General features: G+C 41.5%; 1 protein-coding gene across 8 annotated transcripts in view; it reads right to left on the bottom strand.

Annotated features, from left to right (window-relative positions):
* LOC139748286 (unconventional myosin-Ie-like) overlaps nt 1–21,976 on the bottom strand; it is a 146,799-nt gene that overhangs the window by 27,558 nt on the left and 97,265 nt on the right. For all 8 annotated transcript variants that reach the window (XM_071661263.1, XM_071661267.1, XM_071661261.1 and 5 more), the window contains 2 exons: nt 14,597–14,691; nt 10,989–11,145 (listed from right to left, as the gene is read on the bottom strand). In XM_071661263.1, coding sequence (XP_071517364.1) covers nt 10,989–11,145; nt 14,597–14,691 — 252 coding nt within the window. The remainder of the gene's footprint in view (nt 1–10,988; nt 11,146–14,596; nt 14,692–21,976) is intronic.

Genomic DNA, 21,976 nt, shown 5'->3' with positions numbered 1-21,976 from the left:
AATCAAAAAACATGTGGATTTTGTTTAAAATAAGTCACGTTTGGATTTTCGAAACCTCCGGTCAATTTATCAACTGTTTGTGCAAACACAAACCTGTCAAGAGAAGCCAAACAGTTAAAAATTACAGGGATGCAGTGATGGCATGTACAAGAGATGCATGCGGCATGCAAAAGGTGGAGGTTAGGCTGATTAGAAAGGGTAGTAAAAGTTGGAAGTAAAGCTGCTCATGAAAGAGAAGAGGCATCTGGGTGGCACTTACAGGGAAGGAGTGCATATGATTGGGAGAAGGATATAAAGAAAACTCAGCAGGAGGTCAAGAGGATGATGCAAGGGTTGGAAAAGAAGGAAAATGATAGGGTAAGAGAGTATCAGTAAACTTCAGGGAGGATCAAAAGATGTTGTGGAAGGAGGTAAATAATGTGCGAAAGACACGAGAACAAATGGGAACAAGGTGACGAAGAACAATAGGGGAAAGGGTTACAGGGCAGTATGAAGTATAAAGTGGAGATGGAGTGAGTGTTTTGAAGGTTTGTTGAATGTGTTTGATGATAGAGTGGCAGATATAGGGTGTTTTGGTCGAGGTGGTGTGCAAAGTGAGAGGGTTAGGGAAAATGATTTGGTAAACAGAGAAGAGGTAGTAAAAGCTTTGCGGAAGATGAAAGCCGGCAAGGCAGCAGGTTTGGATGGTATTGCAGTGGAATTTATTAAAAAAGGGGGTGACTGTATTGTTGACTGGTTGGTAAGGTTATTTAATGTATGTATGACTCATGGTGAGGTGCCTGAGGATTGGCGGAATGCGTGCATAGTGCCATTGTACAAAGGCAAAGGGGATAAGAGTGAGTGCTCAAATTACAGAGGTATAAGTTTGTTGAGTATTCCTGGTAAATTATATGGGAGGGTATTGATTGAGAGGGTGAAGGCATGTACAGAGCATCAGATTGGGGAAGAGCAGTGTGGTTTCAGAAGTGGTAGAGGATGTGTGGATCAGGTGTTTGCTTTGAAGAATGTATGTGAGAAATACTTAGAAAAGCAAATGGATTTGTATGTAGCATTTATGGATCTGGAGAAGGCATATGATAGAGTTGATAGAGATGCTCTGTGGAAGGTATTAAGAATATATGGTGTGGGAGGCAAGTTGTTAGAAGCAGTGAAAAGTTTTTATCGAGGATGTAAGGCATGTGTACGTGTAGGAAGAGAGGAAAGTGATTGGTTCTCAGTGAATGTAGGTTTGCGGCAGGGGTGTGTGATGTCTCCATGGTTGTTTAATTTGTTTATGGATGGGGTTCTTAGGGAGGTGAATGCAAGAGTTTTGGAAAGAGGGGCAAGTATGAAGTCTGTTGTGGATGATAGAGCTTGGGAAGTGAGTCAGTTGTTGTTCGCTGATGATACAGCACTGGTGGTTGATTCATGTGAGAAACTGCAGAAGCTGGTGACTGAGTTTGGTAAAGTGTGTGAAAGAAGAAAGTTAAGAGTAAATGTGAATAAGAGCAAGGTTATTAGGTACAGTAGGGTTGAGGGTCAAGTCAATTGGGAGGTAAGTTTGAATGGAGAAAAACTGGAGGAAGTGAAGTGTTTTAGATATCTGGGAGTGGATCTGGCAGCGGATGGAACCATGGAAGCGGAAGTGGATCATAGGGTGGGCGAGGGGGTGAAAATCCTGGGAGCCTTGAAGAATGTGTGGAAGTCGAGAACATTATCTCGGAAAGCAAAAATGGGTATGTTTGAAGGAATAGTGGTTCCAACAATGTTGTATGGTTGCGAGGCGTGGGCTATGGATAGAGTTGTGCGCAGGAGGATGGATGTGCTGGAAATGAGATGTTTGAGGACAATGTGTGGTGTGAGGTGGTTTCATCGAGTAAGTAACGTAAGGGTAAGAGAGATGTGTGGAAATAAAAAGAGCGTGGTTGAGAGAGCAGAAGAGGGTGTTTTGAAATGGTTTGGGCACATAGAGGGAATGAGTGAGGAAAGATTGATCAAGAGGATATATGTGTCGGAGGTGGAGGGAACGAGAAGTGGGAGACCAAATTGGAGGTAAAAAGATGGAGTGAAAAAGATTTTGTAAGATCGGGGCCTGAACATGCAGGAGGGTGAAAGGAGGGCAAGGAATAGAGTGAATTGGATCGATGTGGTATACCGGGGTTGACGTGCTGTCAGTGGATTGAATCAGGGCATGTGAAGCGTCTGGGATAAACCATGGAAAGCTGTGTAGGTATGTGTATTTGCGTGTGTGGAGTGGAGTGGGGGAGGAATGGGATGTATTTAGGGAATCAGTGATGGATTGCGCAAAAGATGCTTGTTGCATGAGAAGCGTGGGAGGTGGGTTGATTAGAAAGGGTAGTGAGTGGTGGGATGAAGAAGTATGATTATTAGTGAAAGAGAAGAGAGAGGCATTTGGATGATTTTTGCAGGGAAAAAATGCAATTGAGTGGGAGATGTATAAAAGAAAGAGACAGGAGGTCAAGAGAAAGGTGCAAGAGGTGAAAAAGAGGGCAAATGAGAGTTGGGGTGAGAGAGTATCATTAAATTTTAGGGAGAATAAAAAGATGTTCTGGAAGGAGGTAAATAAAGTATGTAAGACAAGGGAACAAATGGGAACTTCAGTGAAGGGCGCTAATGGGGAGGTGATAACAAGTAGTGGTGATGTGAGAAGGAGATGGAGTGAGTGTTTTGAAGGTTTGTTGAATGTGTTTGATGATAGAGTGGCAGATATAGGGTGTCTTGGTCGAGGTGGTGTGCAAAGTGAGAGGGTTGGGGAAAATGATTTGGTAAACAGAGAAGAGGTAGTAAAAGCTTTGCGGAAGATGAAAGCCGGCAAGGCAGCAGGTTTGGATGGTATTGCAGTGGAATTTATTAAAAAAGGGGGTGACTGTATTGTTGACTGGTTGGTAAGGTGATCAAATGTATGTATGACTCATGGTGAGGTGCCTGAGGATTGGCGGAATGCATGCATAGTGCCATTGTACAAAGGCAAAGGGGATAAGAGTGAGTGCTCAAATTACAGAGGTATAAGTTTGTTGAGTATTCCTGGTAAATTATATGGGAGGATATTGATTGAGAGGGTGAAGGCATGTACAGAGCATCAGATTGGGGAAGAGCAGTGTGGTTTCAGAAGTGGTAGAGGATGTGTGGCTCAGGTGTTTGCTTTGAAGAATGTATGTGAGAAATACTTAGAAAAGCAAATGGATTTGTATGTAGCATTTATGGATCTGGAGAAGGCATATGATAGAGTTGATAGAGATGCTCTGTGGAAGGTATTAAGAATATATGGTGTGGGAGGCAAGTTGTTAGAGGCAGTGAAAAGTTTTTATCGAGGATGTAAGGCATGTGTACGTGTAGGAAGAGAGGAAAGTGATTGGTTCTCAGTGAATGTAGGTTTGCGGCAGGGGTGTGTGATGTCTCCATGGTTGTTTAATTTGTTTATGGATGGGGTTGTTAGGGAGGTGAATGCAAGAGTTTTGGAAAGAGGGGCAAGTATGAAGTCTGTTGGGGATGAGAGAGCTTGGGAAGTGAGTCAGTTGTTCGCTGATGATACAGCGCTGGTGGCTGATTCATGTGAGAAACTGCAGAAGCTGGTGACTGAGTTTGGTAAAGTGTGTGAAAGAAGAAAGTTAAGAGTAAATGTGAATAAGAGCAAGGTTATTAGGTACAGTAGGGTTGAGGGTCAAGTTAATTGGGAGGTGAGTTTGGAGAAAAACTGGAGGAAGTGAAGTGTTTTAGATAACTGGGAGTGGATCTGGCAGCGGATGGAACCATGGAAGCGGAAGTGGATCATAGGGTGGGGGAGGGGGCGAAAATTCTGGGAGCCTTGAAGAATGTGTGGAAGTCGAGAACATTATCTCGGAAAGCAAAAATGGGTATGTTTGAAGGAATAGTGGTTCCAACAATGTTGTATGGTTGCGAGGCGTGGGCTATGGATAGAGTTGTGTGCAGGAGGATGGATGTGCTGGAAATGAGATGTTTGAGGACAATGTGTGGTGTGAGGTGGTTTGATCGAGTAAGTAACGTAAGGGTAAGAGAGATGTGTGGAAATAAAAAGAGCGTGGTTGAGAGAGCAGAGGAGGGTGTTTTGAAATGGTTTGGTCACGTGGAGAGAATGAGTGAGGAAAGATTGACCAAGAGGATATATGTGTCGGAGGTGGAGGGAACGAGGAGAAGAGGGAGACCAAATTGGAGGTGGAAAGATGGAGTGAAAAAGATTTTGTGTGATCGGGGCCTGAACATGCAGGAGGGTGAAAGGAGGGCAAGGAATAGAGTGAATTGGAGCGATGTGGTATACCGGGGTTGACGTGCTGTCAGTGGATTGAATCAAGGCATGTGAAGCGTCTGGGGTAAACCATGGAAAGCTGTGTAGGTATGTATATTTGCATGTGTGGACGTATGTATATACATGTGTATGGGGGTGGGTTGGGCCATTTCTTTCTTCTGTTTCCTTGCGCTACCTCGCATACGCGGGAGACAGCGACAAAGCAAAAAAAAAAAAATATATATATATATATATATATATTTTTTTTTTTTCATACTATTCGCTATTTCCCGTGATAGCGAGGTAGCGTTAAGAACAGAGGACTGGGCCTTTGAGGGAATATCCTCACCTGGACCTCTTCTCTGTTCCTTCTTTTGGAAAATTAAAAAAAAAAAAAAAAAAAAAGAAAAAAAAAAAAAACGAGAGGGGGAGGATTTCCAGCCCCCCGCTCCCTTCCCTTTTAGTCGCCTTCTACGACATGCAGGGAATACGTGGGAAGTATTCTTTCTCCCCTATCCCCATATATATTTTTTTTTTTTTGGAAAGAGGGGCAAGTATGAAGTCTGTTGGGGATGAGAGAGCTTGGGAAGTGAGTCAGTTGTTGTTCGCTGATGATACAGCGCTGGTGGCTGATTCATGTGAGAAACTGCAGAAGATGGTGACTGAGTTTGGTAAAGTGTGTGGAAGAAGAAAGTTAAGAGTAAATGTGAATAAGAGCAAGGTTATTAGGTACAATAGGGTTGAGGGTCAAGTCAATTGGGAGGTGAGTTTGAATGGAGAAAAACTGGAGGAAGTGAAGTGTTTTAGATATCTGGGAGTGGATCTGGCAGCGGATGGAAACATGGAAGCGGAAGTGGATCATAGCGTGGGGGAGGGGGCGAAAATTCTGGGGGCCTTGAAGAATGTGTGGAAGTCGAGAACATTATCTCGGAAAGCAAAAATGGGTATGTTTGAAGGAATAGTGGTTCCAACAATGTTGTATGGTTGCGAGGCGTGGGCTATGGATAGAGTTGTGCGCAGGAGGATGGATGTGCTGGAAATGAGATGTTTGAGGACAATGTGTGGTGTGGGGTGGTTTGATCGAGTGAGTAACGTAAGGGTAAGAGAGATGTGTGGAAATAAAAAGAGCGTGGTTGAGAGAGAAGAGGGTGTTTTGAAATGGTTTGGTCACATGGAGAGAATGAGTGAGGAAAGATTGACCAAGAGGATATATGTGTCGGAGGTGGAGGGAACGAGGAGAAGAGGGAGACCAAATTGGAGGTGGAAAGATGGAGTGAAAAAGATTTTGTGTGATCGGGGCCTGAACATGCAGGAGGGTGAAAGGAGGGCAAGGAATAGAGTGAATTGGAGCGATGTGGTATACCGGGGTTGACGTGCTGTCAGTGGATTGAATCAAGGCATGTGAAGCGTCTTGGGTAAACCATGGAAAGCTGTGTAGGTATGTATATTTGCGTGTGTGGACGTATGTATATACATGTGTATGGGGGTGGGTTGGGCCATTTCTTTCGCCTGTTTCCTTGCGCTACCTCGCAAACGCGGGAGACAGCGACAAAGCAAAAAAAAAAAAAAAATATATATATATATATATTTTTTTTTTTTTTCATACTATTCGCTATTTCCCGCGATAGCGAGGTAGCGTTAAGAACAGAGGACTGGGCCTTTGAGGGAATATCCTCACCTGGACCTCTTCTCTGTTCCTTCTTTTGGAAAATTAAAAAAAAAAAAAAAAAAAAAAAAAAAAAAACGAGAGGGGAGGATTTCCAGCCCCCCGCTCCCTTCCCTTTTAGTCGCCTTCTACGACACGCAGGGAATACGTGGGAAGTATTCTTTCTCCCCTATCCCCATATATATTTTTTTTTTTTTTGGAAAGAGGGGCAAGTATGAAGTCTGTTGGGGATGAGAGAGCTTGGGAAGTGAGTCAGTTGTTGTTCGCTGATGATACAGCGCTGGTGGTTGATTCATGTGAGAAACTGCAGAAGCTGGTGACTGAGTTTGGTAAAGTGTGTGGAAGAAGAAAGTTAAGAGTAAATGTGAATAAGAGCAAGGTTATTAGGTACAGTAGGGTTGAGGGTCAAGTCAATTGGGAGGTGAGTTTGAATGGAGAAAAACTGGAGGAAGTGAAGTGTTTTAGATATCTGGGAGTGGATCTGGCAGCGGATGGAACCATGGAAGCGGAAGTGGATCATAGGGTGGGGGAGGGGGCGAAAATTCTGGGGGCCTTGAAGAATGTGTGGAAGTCGAGAACATTATCTCGGAAAGCAAAAATGGGTATGTTTGAAGGAATAGTGGTTCCAACAATGTTGTATGGTTGCGAGGCGTGGGCTATGGATAGAGTTGTGCGCAGGAGGATGGATGTGCTGGAAATGAGATGTTTGAGGACAATGTGTGGTGTGAGGTGGTTTGATCGAGTGAGTAATGTAAGGGTAAGAGAGATGTGTGGAAATAAAAAGAGCGTGGTTGAGAGAGCAGAAGAGGGTGTTTTGAAGTGGTTTGGGCACATGGAGAGAAGGGTGTTAGAAGAGTGGTTTGGGAATGTCTTGGGAGTAAAGTCAGGGGTTAGTGAGAGGACAAGAGCAAGGGAAGGAGTAGCACTACTCCTGAAACAGGAGTGGTGGGAGTATGTGATAGAGTGTAAGAAAGTAAACTCTAGATTGATATGGGTAAAACTGAAAGTGGATGGAGAGAGACGGGTGATTATTGGTGCATATGCACCTGGGCATGAGAAGAAAGATCATGAGAGGCAAGTGTTTTGGGAGCACCTGAGTGAGTGTGTTCGTAGTTTTGATGCACGAGACCTGGTTATAGTGATGGGTGATTTGAATGCAAAGGTGAGTAATGTGGCAGTTGAGGGCATAAATGGTGTACATGGGGTGTTCAGCGTTGTAAATGGAAATGGTGAAGAGCTTGTAGATTTATGTGCTGAAAAATGACTGGTGATTGGGAATATCTGGTTTAAAAAGAGAGATATACATAAGTATACGTATGTAAGTAGGAGGGATGGCCAGACAGCGTTATTGGATTACGTGTTAATTGACAGGCGCGTGAAAGAGAGACTTTTGGAGGTTAATGTGCTGAGAGGTGCAACTAAAGGGATGCCTGATAATTATCTTGTGGAGGCGAAGGTGAAGGGTTGTAGAGGTTTTCAGAAAAGAAGAGAGAATGTTGGGGTGAAGAGAATAGTGAGAGTAAGTGAGCTTGGGAAGGAGACTTGTGTGAGAAAGTACCAGGAGAGACTGAGTACAGAATGGAAAAAGGTGAGAACAAAGGAGGTAAGGTGAGTGGGGGAGGAATGGGATGTATATAGGGATGCAATTATGGCTTGCACAAAAGATGCTTGTGGCATGAGAAGCATGGGAGTTGGGCAGATTAGAAAGGGTAGTGAGTGGTGGGATGAAGAAATCAGATTATTAGTGAAAGAGAAGAGAGAGGCATTTGGACAATTTTTGCAGGGAAATAATGCAAATGCAAACGTGAGATGTATAAAAGAAAAAGGCAGGAGGTCAAGAGAAAGGTGCAAGAGGTGAAAAAGAGGGCAAATGAGAGTAGGGGTGAGAGAGTATCATTAAATTTTAGGGAGAATAAAAAGATACTTTGGAAGGAGGTAAATAAAGTGCGTAAAACAAGGGAACAAATGGGAACTTCAGTGAGGGGGGCTAATGGGGAGGTGATAACAAGTAGTGGTGATGTGAGAAGATGTATTGAGTATTTTGAAGGTTTGTTGAATGTGTTTGGTGATAGAGTGGCAGATATAGGGGGTTTTGGTGGAGGTGGTGTGCAAAGTGAGAGGGTTAGGGAAAATGATTTGGTAAACAGAGAAGAGGTAGTAAAAGCTTAGCAGAAGATGAAAGCCAGCAAGGCAGTGGGTTTGGATGGTACTGCAGTGGAATTTATCAAAAAAGGGGGTGACTGTATTGTTGACTGGTTGGTAAGGTTATTTAATGTATGTATGACTCATGGTGAGGTGCCTGAGGATTGTGGGAATGCTTGCGTAGTGCCACTGTACAAAGGCAAAGGGGATAAAAGTGAGTGCTTAAATTACAGAGGTATAAGTTTGTTGAGTATTCCTGGTAAATTATATGGGAGGGTATTGATTGAGAGGGTGAAGGCATGTACAGAGCATCAGATTGAGGAAGAGCAGTGTGGTTTCAGAAGTGGTAGAGGATGTGTGGATCAGGTGTTTGCTTTGAAGAATGTATGTGAGAAATACTTAGAAAAGCAAATGGATCTGTATGTAGCACTTATAGATCTGGAGAAGGTATAAGAGAGAGTGAATAAAGATGCTCTGTGGAAGGTATTAAGAATACATGGTGTGGGAGGTAAGTTGTTAGAAGTGAAAAGTTTTTATCAAGGATGTAAGGCATGTGTACGTGTAGGAAGAGAGGAAAGTGATTGGTTCTCAGTGAATGTTGGTTTGCGGCAGGGGTGCGTGATGTCTCCATGGTGTTTAATTTGTTTATGGATGGGGTTGTTAGGGAGGTGAATGCAAGAGTTTTGGAAAGAGGGGCAAGTATGCAGTCTGTTGTGGATGAGAGAGCCTGGGAAGTGAGTCAGTTGTTGTTCGCCGATGATACAGCGCTGGTGGCTGATTCATGTGAGAAACTGTAGAAACTGGTGACTGAGTTTGGTAAAGTGTTTGAAAGAAGAAAGCTGAGAGTAGATGTGAATAAGAGCAAGGTTATTAGGTACAGTAGGGTTGAGGGACAAGTCAATGGGAGGTAAGTTTAAATGGAGAAAAACTGGAGGAAGTGAAGTGTTTTAGATATCTGGGAGTGGATTTGGCAGCAGATGGAACCATGGAAGTGGAAGTGAATCATAGGATGGGGGAGGGGGCGAAAGTTCTGGGAGCATTGAAAAATGTGTAGAAGTCGAGAACGTTAACTCGGAAAGCAAAAATGGGTAAGTTTGAAGGAATAGTGGTTCCAACAATGTTATATGATTGTGAGGAATGGGCTATAGATATAGTTGTGAGGAGGAGGATGGATGTGCTGGAAATGAGATGTTTGAGGACAATATGTGGTGTGAGGTGGTTTGATCGAGTAAGTAATGAAAGGGTAAGAGAGATGTGTGGTAATAAAAAGAGTGTGGTTGAGAGAGCAGAAGAGGGTGTTTTGAAATGGTTTGGTCACATGAAGAGAATGAGTGAGGAATGATTGACCAAGAGGATATATGTGTCAGAGGTGGAGGGAACGAGGAGAAGTGGGAGACCAAATTGGAGTTGGAAAGATGGGGTGAAAAAGATTTTGAGTGATTGGGGCTTGAACATGCAGGAGGGTGAAAGGTGTCCAAGGAACAGAGAGAATTGGAACGATGTGGTATACCGAGGTCGATGTGCTGTCAATGGATTGAACCAGGGCATGTGAAGCGTCTGGAGTAAACCATGGAAAGTTTTGTGGGGCCTGGATGTGGAAAGGGAGCAGTGGTTTCAGTGCATTATACATGACAGCTAGAGACTGAGTGTGAATGAATGTGGCCTTTGTTGTTTTTTCCTAGCCCTACCTCACGCACACGAGGGGGGAGGCGGGTTGTCATTTCATGTGTGGCGGGGTGGCGACGGGAATGAATAAGGCGGACAGTATGAATTACGTTCATGTGTAAATATGTATATGTCTGTGTGTGTATATATATGTATACCTTGAGGTGTATAGGTATGTATATGTGTGTGGATGTGTATGTATATACGTGTGTGTGCATGGGTTGGGCCATTCTCTCGTCTGTTTCCTTGAGCTACTTCGCTAACGCGGGAGACTGCAACAAAGTATACTAAAATATAAATAAATATGAGAGAGAGAGAGAGAGAGAGAGAGAGAGAGAGAGAGAGAGAGAGAGAGAGAGAGAGAGAGAGAGAGAGAGAGAGAGACTTATTAAAACATACAATTCAATCATGTGAAATAACCAATTACAGCTGCATTGCACCCATTACCTTATGTTGCTCCACTACTAGATGTATGAGGTACTTTAGGAGTATTCAGAGGTATAGGTAGTGAGAGGTGTAACATTTCTGGAGATGTTTTTCTCACAAACAAATATCATTACCAAATGTTCCTATCAATTCAATCTATCACTTTGTCAGAGTAACATCTTTAAGAAGTATCACCTAATATAATTACCAGCATATGAAAAAAATTTAGGCAGAAGTGTCTAGAAACAATGCATGTCTGTGACTACAGGCATTATTGGTTGCATACATACACCCCAGTTTCAGTGAACAAAATGAAATTACTAAGTTGTATAATCTAAGTTGCAGTGAACAGAAAACATTAAAACATTAACAAGGTGTGAAAGGTTGGAAGAAAGTGTGAGTTTAAGCAGAGTTTTAAAGAATGTGGAGACAGCATTAGTGAGATCCACAAGGTGATAGTTGGATGAATAAGAGAGGCTTAGGAATGAGATGCACCAAGACATGATTACAAGATGAAGGAAAAGTTGGGTTTTTGACAAGTAAAATATGTAAGCAAAGACAGGAAAAAGCTCAGGTGCACAATCCTTTTGGACTTGAGGAGGTATGCATCTTAGCCACGTGTTTGGTCCACCTGAAGCTGGAAGAGTACCTGGAAAATCTTAGATGAAGAAAATATATGAGCCAGTATAGGTTCAGTGAGAAGAGACAGAGACATAAGCTTAGAAGCAAAATCATTCAATGTTGGATTTGAGGGAAATATGATATCACAAATAGCAGCTATGTTAAGTTGGAGAGTTAGCTGTACATTAATCACACTGGAAAAAAGAACACAGAAGTTATCCATACCTTTTCTCTTCGAGGAATTAGCGAAGATAGGCCTCGTTTGTATTCAACACCAATGTAATCTCCAAAGAAGTTCCGATTTAGAGAGTTACTACGACGTTCCTTACGATTCACCAATAAGTCACTTGCTTCCATCCGCTCTTTTAAGTATCGCTGCTTGCTATAAATAAAAGCAACTGTGAAAAAGGATACGTTTCTGTATTGTGGCAATGTGCAAGCTCTTAGATATGAGCCACCTGTGTCCAGGGAGCCTTAAAATGGATGTGCAAAATCCGACAAAAACAAACTTTAAAATAATGTCCACGTTCAACATATCACAGGCCTCACAAATGAATGAAGTTGTGATGACGTTATCAAGAAAAACAGCATGAACAGGAAAGTACTGTATGGTACCATATCTCACACTACACACTATCACAGTCATGTAAAAAGTTAGATAATCTTCTCTCACTTAAACTGTACATACAAACCAGTAGATACCTTGCCTGCCACCACATAAAATTCTATCAATCTATCTAAAAAGGCAAGCCTAAACATACTATTACAAAAAAATCCTCATATTTATGAAATAGTGTAGCTTCAGAGAAAAATCAAACTGCCATGAAATTTGCTAAGGTCAAAAACTTTTACATATCATGCTCTCAAGGAATTTTCCCCTAGAGGCAAGAAAAGCAAGCACATATATGAAAAAAAAAATGAGTTAATTTTTGTACAAAAGGGATTATCATGGACTTAATTACACTGTTTCTTCTGTGTCATGTCTAACATAAAGTACTTAGCTTCTTCATTCTGTTGCCATGTGTAGATAATCATTCATCTGTCGTCCTCCTTTAAAGGCTATATAAGTTCAACTTATGCAAGAGTTTTGGAAAGAGGGACAAGTATGAAGTCTGTTGGGGATGAGAGAGCTTGGGAAGTGAGGCAGTTGTTGTTCGCTGATGATACAGCGCTGGTGGCTGATTCATGTGAGAAACTGCAGAAGCTGGTGACTGAGTTTGGTAAAGTGTGTGAAAGAAGAAAGTTAAGAGTAAATGTGAACAAGAGCAAGGTAATTAATTACAGTAGGGGTGAGGGTCAAGTCAATTGGGAGGTAAGTTTGAATGGAGAAAAACTGGAGGAAGTAAAGTGTTTTAGATATCTGGGAGTGGATCTGGCAGCGGATGGAACCATGGAAGCGGAAGTGGATCATAGGGTGGGGGAGGGGGCGAAAATTCTGGGAGCCTTGAAGAATGTGTGGAAGTCGAGAACATTATCTCGGAAAGCAAAAATGGGTATGTTTGAAGGAATAGTGGTTCCAACAATGTTGTATGGTTGCGAGGCGTGGGCTATGGATAGAGTTGTGCGCAGGAGGATGGATGTGCTGGAAATGAGATGTTTGAGGACAATGTGTGGTGTGAGGTGGTTTGATCGAGTAAGTAACGTAAGGGTAAGAGAGATGTGTGGAAATAAAAAGAGCGTGGTTGAGAGAGCAGAAGAGGGTGTTTTGAAATGGTTTGGGCACATGGAGAGAATGAGTGAGGAAAGATTGACCAAGAGGATATATGTGTCGGAGGTGGAGGGAACGTGGAGACGTGGGAGACCAAATTGGAGGTGGAAAGATGGAGTGAAAAAGATTTTGTGTGATCGGGGCCTGAACATGCAGGAGGGTGAAAGGAGGGCAAGGAATAGAGTGAATTGGATCGATGTGGTATACCGGGATTGACGTGCTGTCAGTGGATTGAATCAGGGAATGTGAGGCGTCTGGGGTAAACCATGGAAAGCTGTGTAGGTATGTATATTTGCGTGTGTGGACGTATGTATATACATGTGTATGGGGGTGGGTTGGGCCATTTCTTTCATCTGTTTCCTTGCACTACCTCGCAAACGCGGGAGACAGCGGCAAAAAAAAAAAAAAAAAAAGTTCAACTTCAGTCTCATGACAATTTACATGCTTCATATCCTTGATTACATTTGTGATGTGTTTCTGAATTATTTCTAACTTGTTGATTTCAACTTGATTTGACAATAATATACAAAACAGTAGTAACTAAATTTGCTTTTTAAATATAGTTAACCACTTTCATCAGTATTTTACTTCTTGATATGAAAGTTATAAATATTCACTACATTCAACCTTTGACTCCCTACTGTGATTTTATCAATGAGATCTTCATATTCCAGCTTTTAAGATAAATCCTAGGTCTTTCACTCCGTCTAAAACAACTTCCTTTTCAGATGGACATTTGTGAGATATAACTGTTAAGTGACAAGTCATTCCATGATTCAGCAGCTCAAATCATTCTTTAGTGAATTCCTGGAGGCTCTCCTTGACCCATTCATGAAATTAGCTATTCTCACATTTTATCGTTGTCTTCTGAGCATGCCAACTTATTCTGGTGCTGTTTGCAATACATCATATTATACTTTCATCTCTTTGTCTACAACCATATTCCTTTATCATGACCAGTGTAATGGATAATACAGTTTCTTCAGGCACTGAAAATAGAGCATCATCCTCATTAACCATAATTCCACATGCTATTACATATGAAGCACCCAGGGGAAACCAAAGAAAAGTCTGTGAGGCCTAGTTGTAGAAAGTGGGCTGTAGTTTTGGTGCAATACACATGACAGAGAATGGAGTTAAGTAAATGAGGCCTTTTCTTTGTTTATTCCTGGTGAATGAAAGAAGGAAGCAGCAAAAAAGTATAAAAGAAAGAGCAAAATTTCTAATTATTATGTTCTCTTAGCTAATTGTGGGTCTAGGGAGGGGGGCCAGTTAATATTTGCTAAAATGTTGAGTGTACACATAAACATTTTTGGCGCATACCAAGAAATTTCATCAGAGTCATAAGACATACATACATTGAGAGTCTATAGTATTCTGTTAACAATTTTCCTATATATTTCAATGCTTTCCAAAACTTTCTTCCCATTTTAACTCACTGATGTACCGATGTTAGGACATTAGTGTCTTCCACTATCATGTTATTCAATACCCTGTATATCTTTATATTATCCTCATCATTTCTTCCCGGTGAATCTATTAGCCTTATTCAGTGCTATTTCACTGAAAATTTATTCCTGGTGAATGTAAGGAAAAGTTCTGGATTGTTTCCTCCCAGGGCCATATTATCATTTTCAAAGTTTTTGTCTCCCTTTCTTATCATTTGTGTTTGCTTCTTGCTCTCTTATACCTAATAAATGCTGTTTGGCTGATATGCAGCCTCTCTTATCTGCAGGAGACTGCTTAGCTCTTTGACTTTATTCCTACATCTGTTGAACCACAATTCCCTCTATTTCAACCTTCCTTTCTATTTGAGTGTAAAGGTATCAACTCCTTCACCGTAAATTTTAAAAAACCATCTACCACACACCTCTGGTTCCTGACAACTTAACTATATTTTTCAATTTGCATTTACCATAGAAATTGTTATGGAAGAGTTCCTACAATCATATTTCCTCTCTGAATCTGGTTTTATATGAGCTCTCTTACCATCTCCATTTAACATATGATCAAACTGAAGCATTCCATGAAAACTTTTTCCATTGGTGTATCATATATAATATTCTCAATATCCATGCACAGAGAGAATAGGAATAATGCAACAATAACTACACTGAATACATACCAAAAGTACTTCTTGAATGCCTGCTGGATGACTCGAGCATAATGGTCATACTTGCGTTCTCTGCATTCCTCTAGCATGTACAAGGATTCAGGATCCTTGAAAAAAGCATAAATCAATAAATAATAATAATATAAGATTTACATAAAACCATACATTATTATAAAAAAAATATAAACATGTTCTGAATGATTGCAACTGTTGCATATGTATCACGTTTATTCTATCTTCCCTATCACTTTTGTTCAATTTTCAAATGATGGGGCAAATACATACATCCTGTGAAAATAAAACACACATCCATAAACCATTACCCGGTTTCTAAATAAAGTATCATATGATCAATTCTTTGTGCAATTGTGAACCTCAATCTAAAAACCATTCTTTACTTCACTATTTCTGTTCATTCATCACTCTTCTACTACAAAAATACATTACATATTTGTTTTATTTAGTTTTTTGCTAATACTTTTCACTGATCTCACTTTTCTAATTTCACCAATAATGTGATTCAGCAATCAAGAAGATCTAATCATGTTTCCCCTCTCTTTTTTTCCTATTCTTAAATAGGCAGATTCACCACCAGTGCCCTCTTCCCCATAACTCAACTAACTTACGTCTCAAATATGATGTCCCTAAATGAACATCCTCTACCAGATCAATAAGTTCCTTTATGTGAGATGATACAATTTAAGATGTACAACCTATTTCAGGTCTAATCAATTCTGTGAATAGCTAACTAAATATACTGTTATCCAAGTACTAAAATGAACCTTTTATTTTAACTAACATATAATTTCCCTCCTCAACAATATTCCTAATGTGGTGTTTTGGTGATAGGCTGGGTTGTATCTCAATCATAAGTCCCTTTCACAAACAGATTCAAGTAGTCCGTTTCCTGTAAGATAGTATTTATAAATAAGCCTCCATTCGCTACGAACCATCTTCATTACTTTGCATTTAACTGATCTGAACAAAGCGAACTGCTTATCTAACCAGTGGTACACCAGTGGTAACCTGTAGCCAGTTGGAAAAGGTACCCTTGACATGCCCTCTATATTCCCTTCCATTCATAAACCTAATATGCACTGAACAAGTGTACCCCTTCTGAAGTCCTTGCTGAATTCTGAAATCTTTACCAACCTCCTTTGTAAAATGGTATTAAACAGCTTCTGGCAGGCCGAGAACACACAATAAATCCATCCATCAGTTTTATCTTGATAAATTATCACCCTACCAAAGAAGTTCTAAAGAATTCTTGCATCTGACCTTTTTCCTCTGAATAAAAAAACCCCTCTTATTCATGCAGTTTCTCCTTTTCAAGTATCTATCCATTTGCTTTTTTGAACTTGATATTACCACAAAAGTGGGAAATTTACTCCTTCCCTCCCTATAGACAGCAATGCAAAAAAGGATACATTGAGCACTTTAGAAACATAGAGGTAGTGTTTGAGAGTACATGGGAAAGCCAAATACAGAACACCTGGTTTATGCCTAGATCATGTACCTGAGGACAGTAAGTGTATCTTAAATTTCCAACCGACACAGATGGAGACAATAATAAAGCAGCTGACTCCTCCCCCCCCTACTACCCCTTCTGAGATATTAAATGGCAAAAAGTAACAATATACTTAAATAGAAATCATACAAGAAAGGATATGTGCCAACTATGCAAGTGGAAAACACATTCTAATTGCAGTTGCTTGTATACAAACTCACGGGAAGGACAACTTCAGCTAATCTGCTGTGACCAGAAAATAATTAAGATAAATGCAAATACTTAGAAAAGCAAATGGATTTGTATGTAGCATTTATGGATCTGGAGAAGGCATATGATAGAGTTGATAGAGATGCTCTGTGGAAGGTATTAAGAACATATGGTGTGGGAGGCAAGTTTTTAGAAGCAGTGAAAAGTTTTTATCGAGGATGTAAGGCATATGTACGTGTAGGAAGAGAGGAAAGTGATTGGTTCTCAGTGAATGTAGGTCTGCGGCAGGGGTGTGTGATGTCTCCATGGTTGTTTAATTTGTTTATGGATGGAGTTGTTAGGAAGGTGAATGAAAGTTTTGAAAAAGGGGGAAAGTATGCAGTCTGTTGTGGATGAGAGAGCTTGGGAAGTGAGTCAGTTGTTGTTTTCTGATGATACAGCACTGGTGGCTGATTCATGTGAGAAACTGCAGAAGCTGGTGACTGAGTTTGGCAAAGTGTGTGAAAGAAGAAAGCTGAGAGTAAAGTGAATAAGAGCAAGGTTACTAGGTACAGTAGGGTTGAGGGACAAGTCAATTGGGAGGTAATTTTGAATGGAGAAAGAATGGAGGAAGTGAAGTGTTTTAGATATCTGGGAGTGGATTTGGCAGCAGATGGAACTATGGAAGTGGAAGTGAATCATAGAGTTGGAGAAAGGGCAAAAGTTCTGGGACCGTTGAAGAATGTGTGGAAGTCGAGAACATTATCTCGGAAAGCAAAAATGGGTATGTTTGAAGGAATAGTGGTTCCAACAATGTTATATGGTTGCGAGGCGTGGGCTATGGATAGAGTTGTGCGCAGGAGGGTGGATGTGCTGGAAATGAGATGTTTGAGGACAGTATGTGGTGTGAGGTGGTTTGATCGAGTAAGTAATGAAAGGGTAGGAGAGATATTTTTATTATTATTATACTTTGTCGCTGTCTCCCGCGTTTGCGAGGTAGCGCAAGGAAACAGACGAAAGAAATGGCCCAACCCCCCCCCCATACACATGTATATACATACGTCCACACACGCAAATATACATACCTACACAGCTTTCCATGGTTTACCCCAGACGCTTCACATGCCTTGATTCAATCCACTGACAGCACGTCAACCCTGGTATACCACATCGCTCCAATTCACTCTATTCCTTGCCCTCCTTTCACCCTCCTGCATGTTCAGGCCCCGATCACACAAAATCTTTTTCACTCCATCTTTCCACCTCCAATTTGGTCTCCCTCTTCTCCTTGTTCCCTCCACCTCCGACATATATATCCTCTTGGTCAATCTTTCCTCACTCATCCTCTCCATGTGCCCAAACCACTTCAAAACACCCTCTTCTGCTCTCTCAACCACGCTCTTTCTATTTCCACACATCTCTCTTACCCTTACGTTACTCACTCGATCAAACCACCTCACACCACACATTGTCCTCAAACATCTCATTTCCAGCACATCCATCCTCCTGCGCACAACTCTATCCATAGCCCACGCCTCGCAACCATACAACATTGTTGGAACCACTATTCCTTCAAACATACCCATTTTTGCTTTCCGAGATAATGTTCTCGACTTCCACACATTCTTCAAGGCCCCCATGATTTTCGCCCCCTCCCCCACCCTATGATCTACTTCCGCTTCCATGGTTCCATCCGCTGCCAGATCCACTCCCAGATATCTAAAACACTTCACTTCCTCCAGTTTTTCTCCATTCAAACTCACCTCCCAATTGACTTGACCCTCAACCCTACTGTACCTAATAACCTTGCTCTTATTCACGTTTACTCTTAACTTTCTTCTTTCACACACTTTACCAAACTCAGTCAACAGAGATGTGTGGTAATAAAAGGATTATGGTTGAGAGAGCAGAAGAGGGTGTTTTGAAATGATTTGGTCACATGGAGAGAATGAGTGAGGAAAGATTGACCAAGATGATATACGTGTCAGAGTTGGAGGGAACAAGAAGTGGAAGACCAAACTGGAGGTGGAAAGATGGAGTGAAAAAGATTTTGAGTGATCGGGGCCTGAACATGCAGGAGGGTGAAAGGCATGCAAGGAATAGAGTGAATTGGAACGTTGTGGTATACTGGGGCCGACGCGCTGTCAATGGATTGAACCAGGGCATGTGAGGCGTCTGGGGTAAACCATGAAAAGTTCTGTGGGGCCCTGATGTAGAAAGGGAGCTGTGGTTTCGGTGCATTATGACACGACAGCTAGAGACTGAGTGTGAACGAAAGTGGCCTTTGTTGTCTTTTCCTAGCACTATCTCGCGCACATTTATCAGGAGGGGGTTGTTACTTCATGTGTGGCAGGGTGGCGATGGGCATGAATAAAGGCAGACAGTATGAATTTTGTACATGTGTATACATGTATATGTCTGCGTGTGTATATATATGTATACATTGAGATGTATAGGTATGTATATTTGTGTGTGTGGACGTGTATGTATATAAATGTGTATGTGGGTGGGTTGGGCCATTCTTTCGTCTGTTTCCTTGCGCTACCTCGCCAAAGCGGGAGACAGCGACAAAGCAAAATAAATAAATAAATAATAAATAAATGCACATTATACTGACATTCCTCAACTGGCATATCATACTCTAAAGATTCTTATTCATATTCAGTGATATTCAGTATCACTTAAATTCTTATGTAGCCATTTCAAACATACCATTAGCCTTCACAGTAACAATATTGTATCAAATTAGGTTATCTTAATGTTTCACAACTTTACTGCTGATAAAACTTTTCCATACATATTTAAGTTACACATCTTTTCTTTATGATTATTTTTACTTACTGAATCTTACCAAATGATAAAAGTTTTTGAGTCATACTGTTCAAATTATTTCAGACACCAAAATCCCACTGCAACATCTGGGAGACTATACTTTCTGAGAGAAACAAATATTAGATTTCCAAGTCTTTTTGCTCAAGGTTTATTTATGTGCAAGAAAACTAAAAGAAAGAAAATATAGAGGCATTAACACTTCCACACCTCAGGAGGTGAGCCCTTCTGGTATCCCAAAACTGAATGAGGCACAAACAGTTAGAAGTCAAATACACATATACTTATATCAATTTTATATTATACTTTGTCGCTGTCTCCCGCGTTAGCGAGGTAATGCAAGGAAACAGACGAAAGAATGGTCCAACCCACCCACATACACATGTACATACATACACGTCCACACATACACATATACATACCTATACATCTGAGTTTGGTAAAGTGTGTGGAAGAAGAAAGTTAAGAGTAAATGTGAATAAGAGCAAGGTTATTAGGTACAGTAGGGTTGAGGGTCAAGTCAATTGGGAGGTGAGTTTGAATGGAGAAAAACTGGAGGAAGTGAAGTGTTTTAGATACCTGGGAGTGGATCTGTCAGCGGATGGAACCATGGAAGCGGAAGTGGATCATAGGGTGGGGGAGGGGGCGAAAAATTCTGGGGGCCTTGAAGAATGTGTGGAAGTCGAGAACATTATCTCGGAAAGCAAAAATGGGTATGTTTGAAGGAATAGTGGTTCCAACAATGTTGTATGGTTGCGAGGCGTGGGCTATGGATAGAGTTGTGCGCAGGAGGATAGATGTGCTGGAAATGAGATGTTTGAGGACAATGTGTGGTGTGAGGTGGTTTGATCGAGTGAGTAACGTAAGGGTAAGAGAGATGTGTGGAAATAAAAAGAGCGTGGTTGAGAGAGCAGAAGAGGGTGTTTTGAAGTGGTTTGGGCACATGGAGAGGATGAGTGAGGAAAGATTGACCAAGAGGATATATGTGTCGGAGGTGGAGGGAGCAAGAAGAAGAGGGAGACCAAATTGGAGGTGGAAAGATGGAGTGAAAAAGATTTTGAGTGATCGGGGCCTGAACATGCAGGAGGGTGTAAGGAGGGCAAAGAATAGAGTGAATTGGAGCGATGTGGTATACCGGGGTTGACGTGCTGTCAGTGGATTGAATCAAGGCATGTGAAGCGTCTGGGGTAAACCATGGAAAGCTGTGTAGGTATGTATATTTGCGTGTGTGGACATGTGTATATACATGTGTATGGGGGGGGTTGGGCCATTTCTTTCGTCTGTTTCCTTGCGCTACCTCGCAAACGCGGGAGACAGCGACAAAGTATAAAAAAAAAAAAAAAATATATATATATATATTTTTTTTTCTTTGTCGCTGTCTCCCGCGTTTGCGAGGTAGCGCAAGGAAACAGACGAAAGAAATGGCCCAACCCACCCCCATACACATGTATATACATACACATCCACACACGCAAATATACATACCTACACAGCTTTCCATGGTTTACCCCAGACGCTTCACATGCCCTGATTCAATCCACTGACAGCATGTCAATCCCGGTATACCACATCGATCCAATTCACTCTATTCCTTGCCCGCCTTTCATCCTCCTGCATGTTCAGGCCACGATCACTCAAAATCTTTTTCACTCCATCTTTCCACCTCCAATTTGGTCTCCCTCTTCTCGTTCCCTCCACCTCCGACACATATATCCTCTTGGTCAATCTTTCCTCACTCATTCTTTCCATGTGCCCAAACCATTTCAAAACACCCTCTTCTGCTCTCTCAACCACGCTCTTTTTATTTCCACACATCTCTCTTACCCTTACATTACTTACTCGATCAAACCACCTCACACCACACATTGTCCTCAAACATATCATTTCCAGCACATCCATCCTCCTGCACACAACTCTATCCATAGCCCATGCCTCGCAACCATACAACATTTTTGGAACCACTATTCCTTCAAACATACCCATTTTTGCTTTCCGAGATAATGTTCTCGACTTCCACACATTCTTCAAGGCTCCCAGGATTTTCGCCCCCTCCCCCACCCTATGATTCACTTCCGCTTCCATGGTTCCATCCCCTGCCAGATCCACTCCCAGATATCTAAAACACTTTACTTCCTCCAGCTTTTCTCCATTCAAACTTACCTCCCAATTAACTTGACCCTTAACCCTACGGTACCTAATAACCTTGCTCTTATTCACATTTACTCTTAACTTTCTTCTTTCACACACTTTACCAAACTCAGTCACCAGCTTCTGCACTTTCTCACATGAATCAGCCACCAGTGCTGTATCATCAGCAAACAACAACTGACTCACTTCCCAAGCTCTCTCATCCCCAACAGACTTCATACTTGCTCCTCTTTCCAAAACTCTTGCATTCACCTCCCTAACAACACCATCCATAAACAAATTAAACAACCATGGAGACATCACACACCCCTGCCGCAAACCTACATTCACTGAGAACCAATCACTTTCCTCTCTTCCTACACTTACACATGCCTTACATCCTCGATAAAAACTTTTCACTGCTTCTAACAACTTGCCTCCCACACCATATATTCTTAGTACCTTCCACAGAGCATCTCTATCAACTCTATCATATGCCTTCTCCAGATCCATTAATGCTACATACAAATCCATTTGCTTTTCTAAGTATTTCTCACATACATTCTTCAAAGCAAACACCTGATCCACACATCCTCTACCACTTCTGAAACCACACTGCTCTTCCCCAATCTGATGCTCTGTACATGTCTTCACCCTCTTAATCAATACCCTCCCATATAATTTACCAGGAATACTCAACAAACTTATACCTCTGTAATTTGAGCACTCACTCTTATCCC

Source organism: Panulirus ornatus, chromosome 73 (assembly GCF_036320965.1).
Source record: "Panulirus ornatus isolate Po-2019 chromosome 73, ASM3632096v1, whole genome shotgun sequence".
NCBI classification, from domain to species: Eukaryota; Metazoa; Arthropoda; class Malacostraca; order Decapoda; family Palinuridae; genus Panulirus; species Panulirus ornatus.
This window is presented reverse-complemented; position numbering and strand designations above follow the sequence as displayed.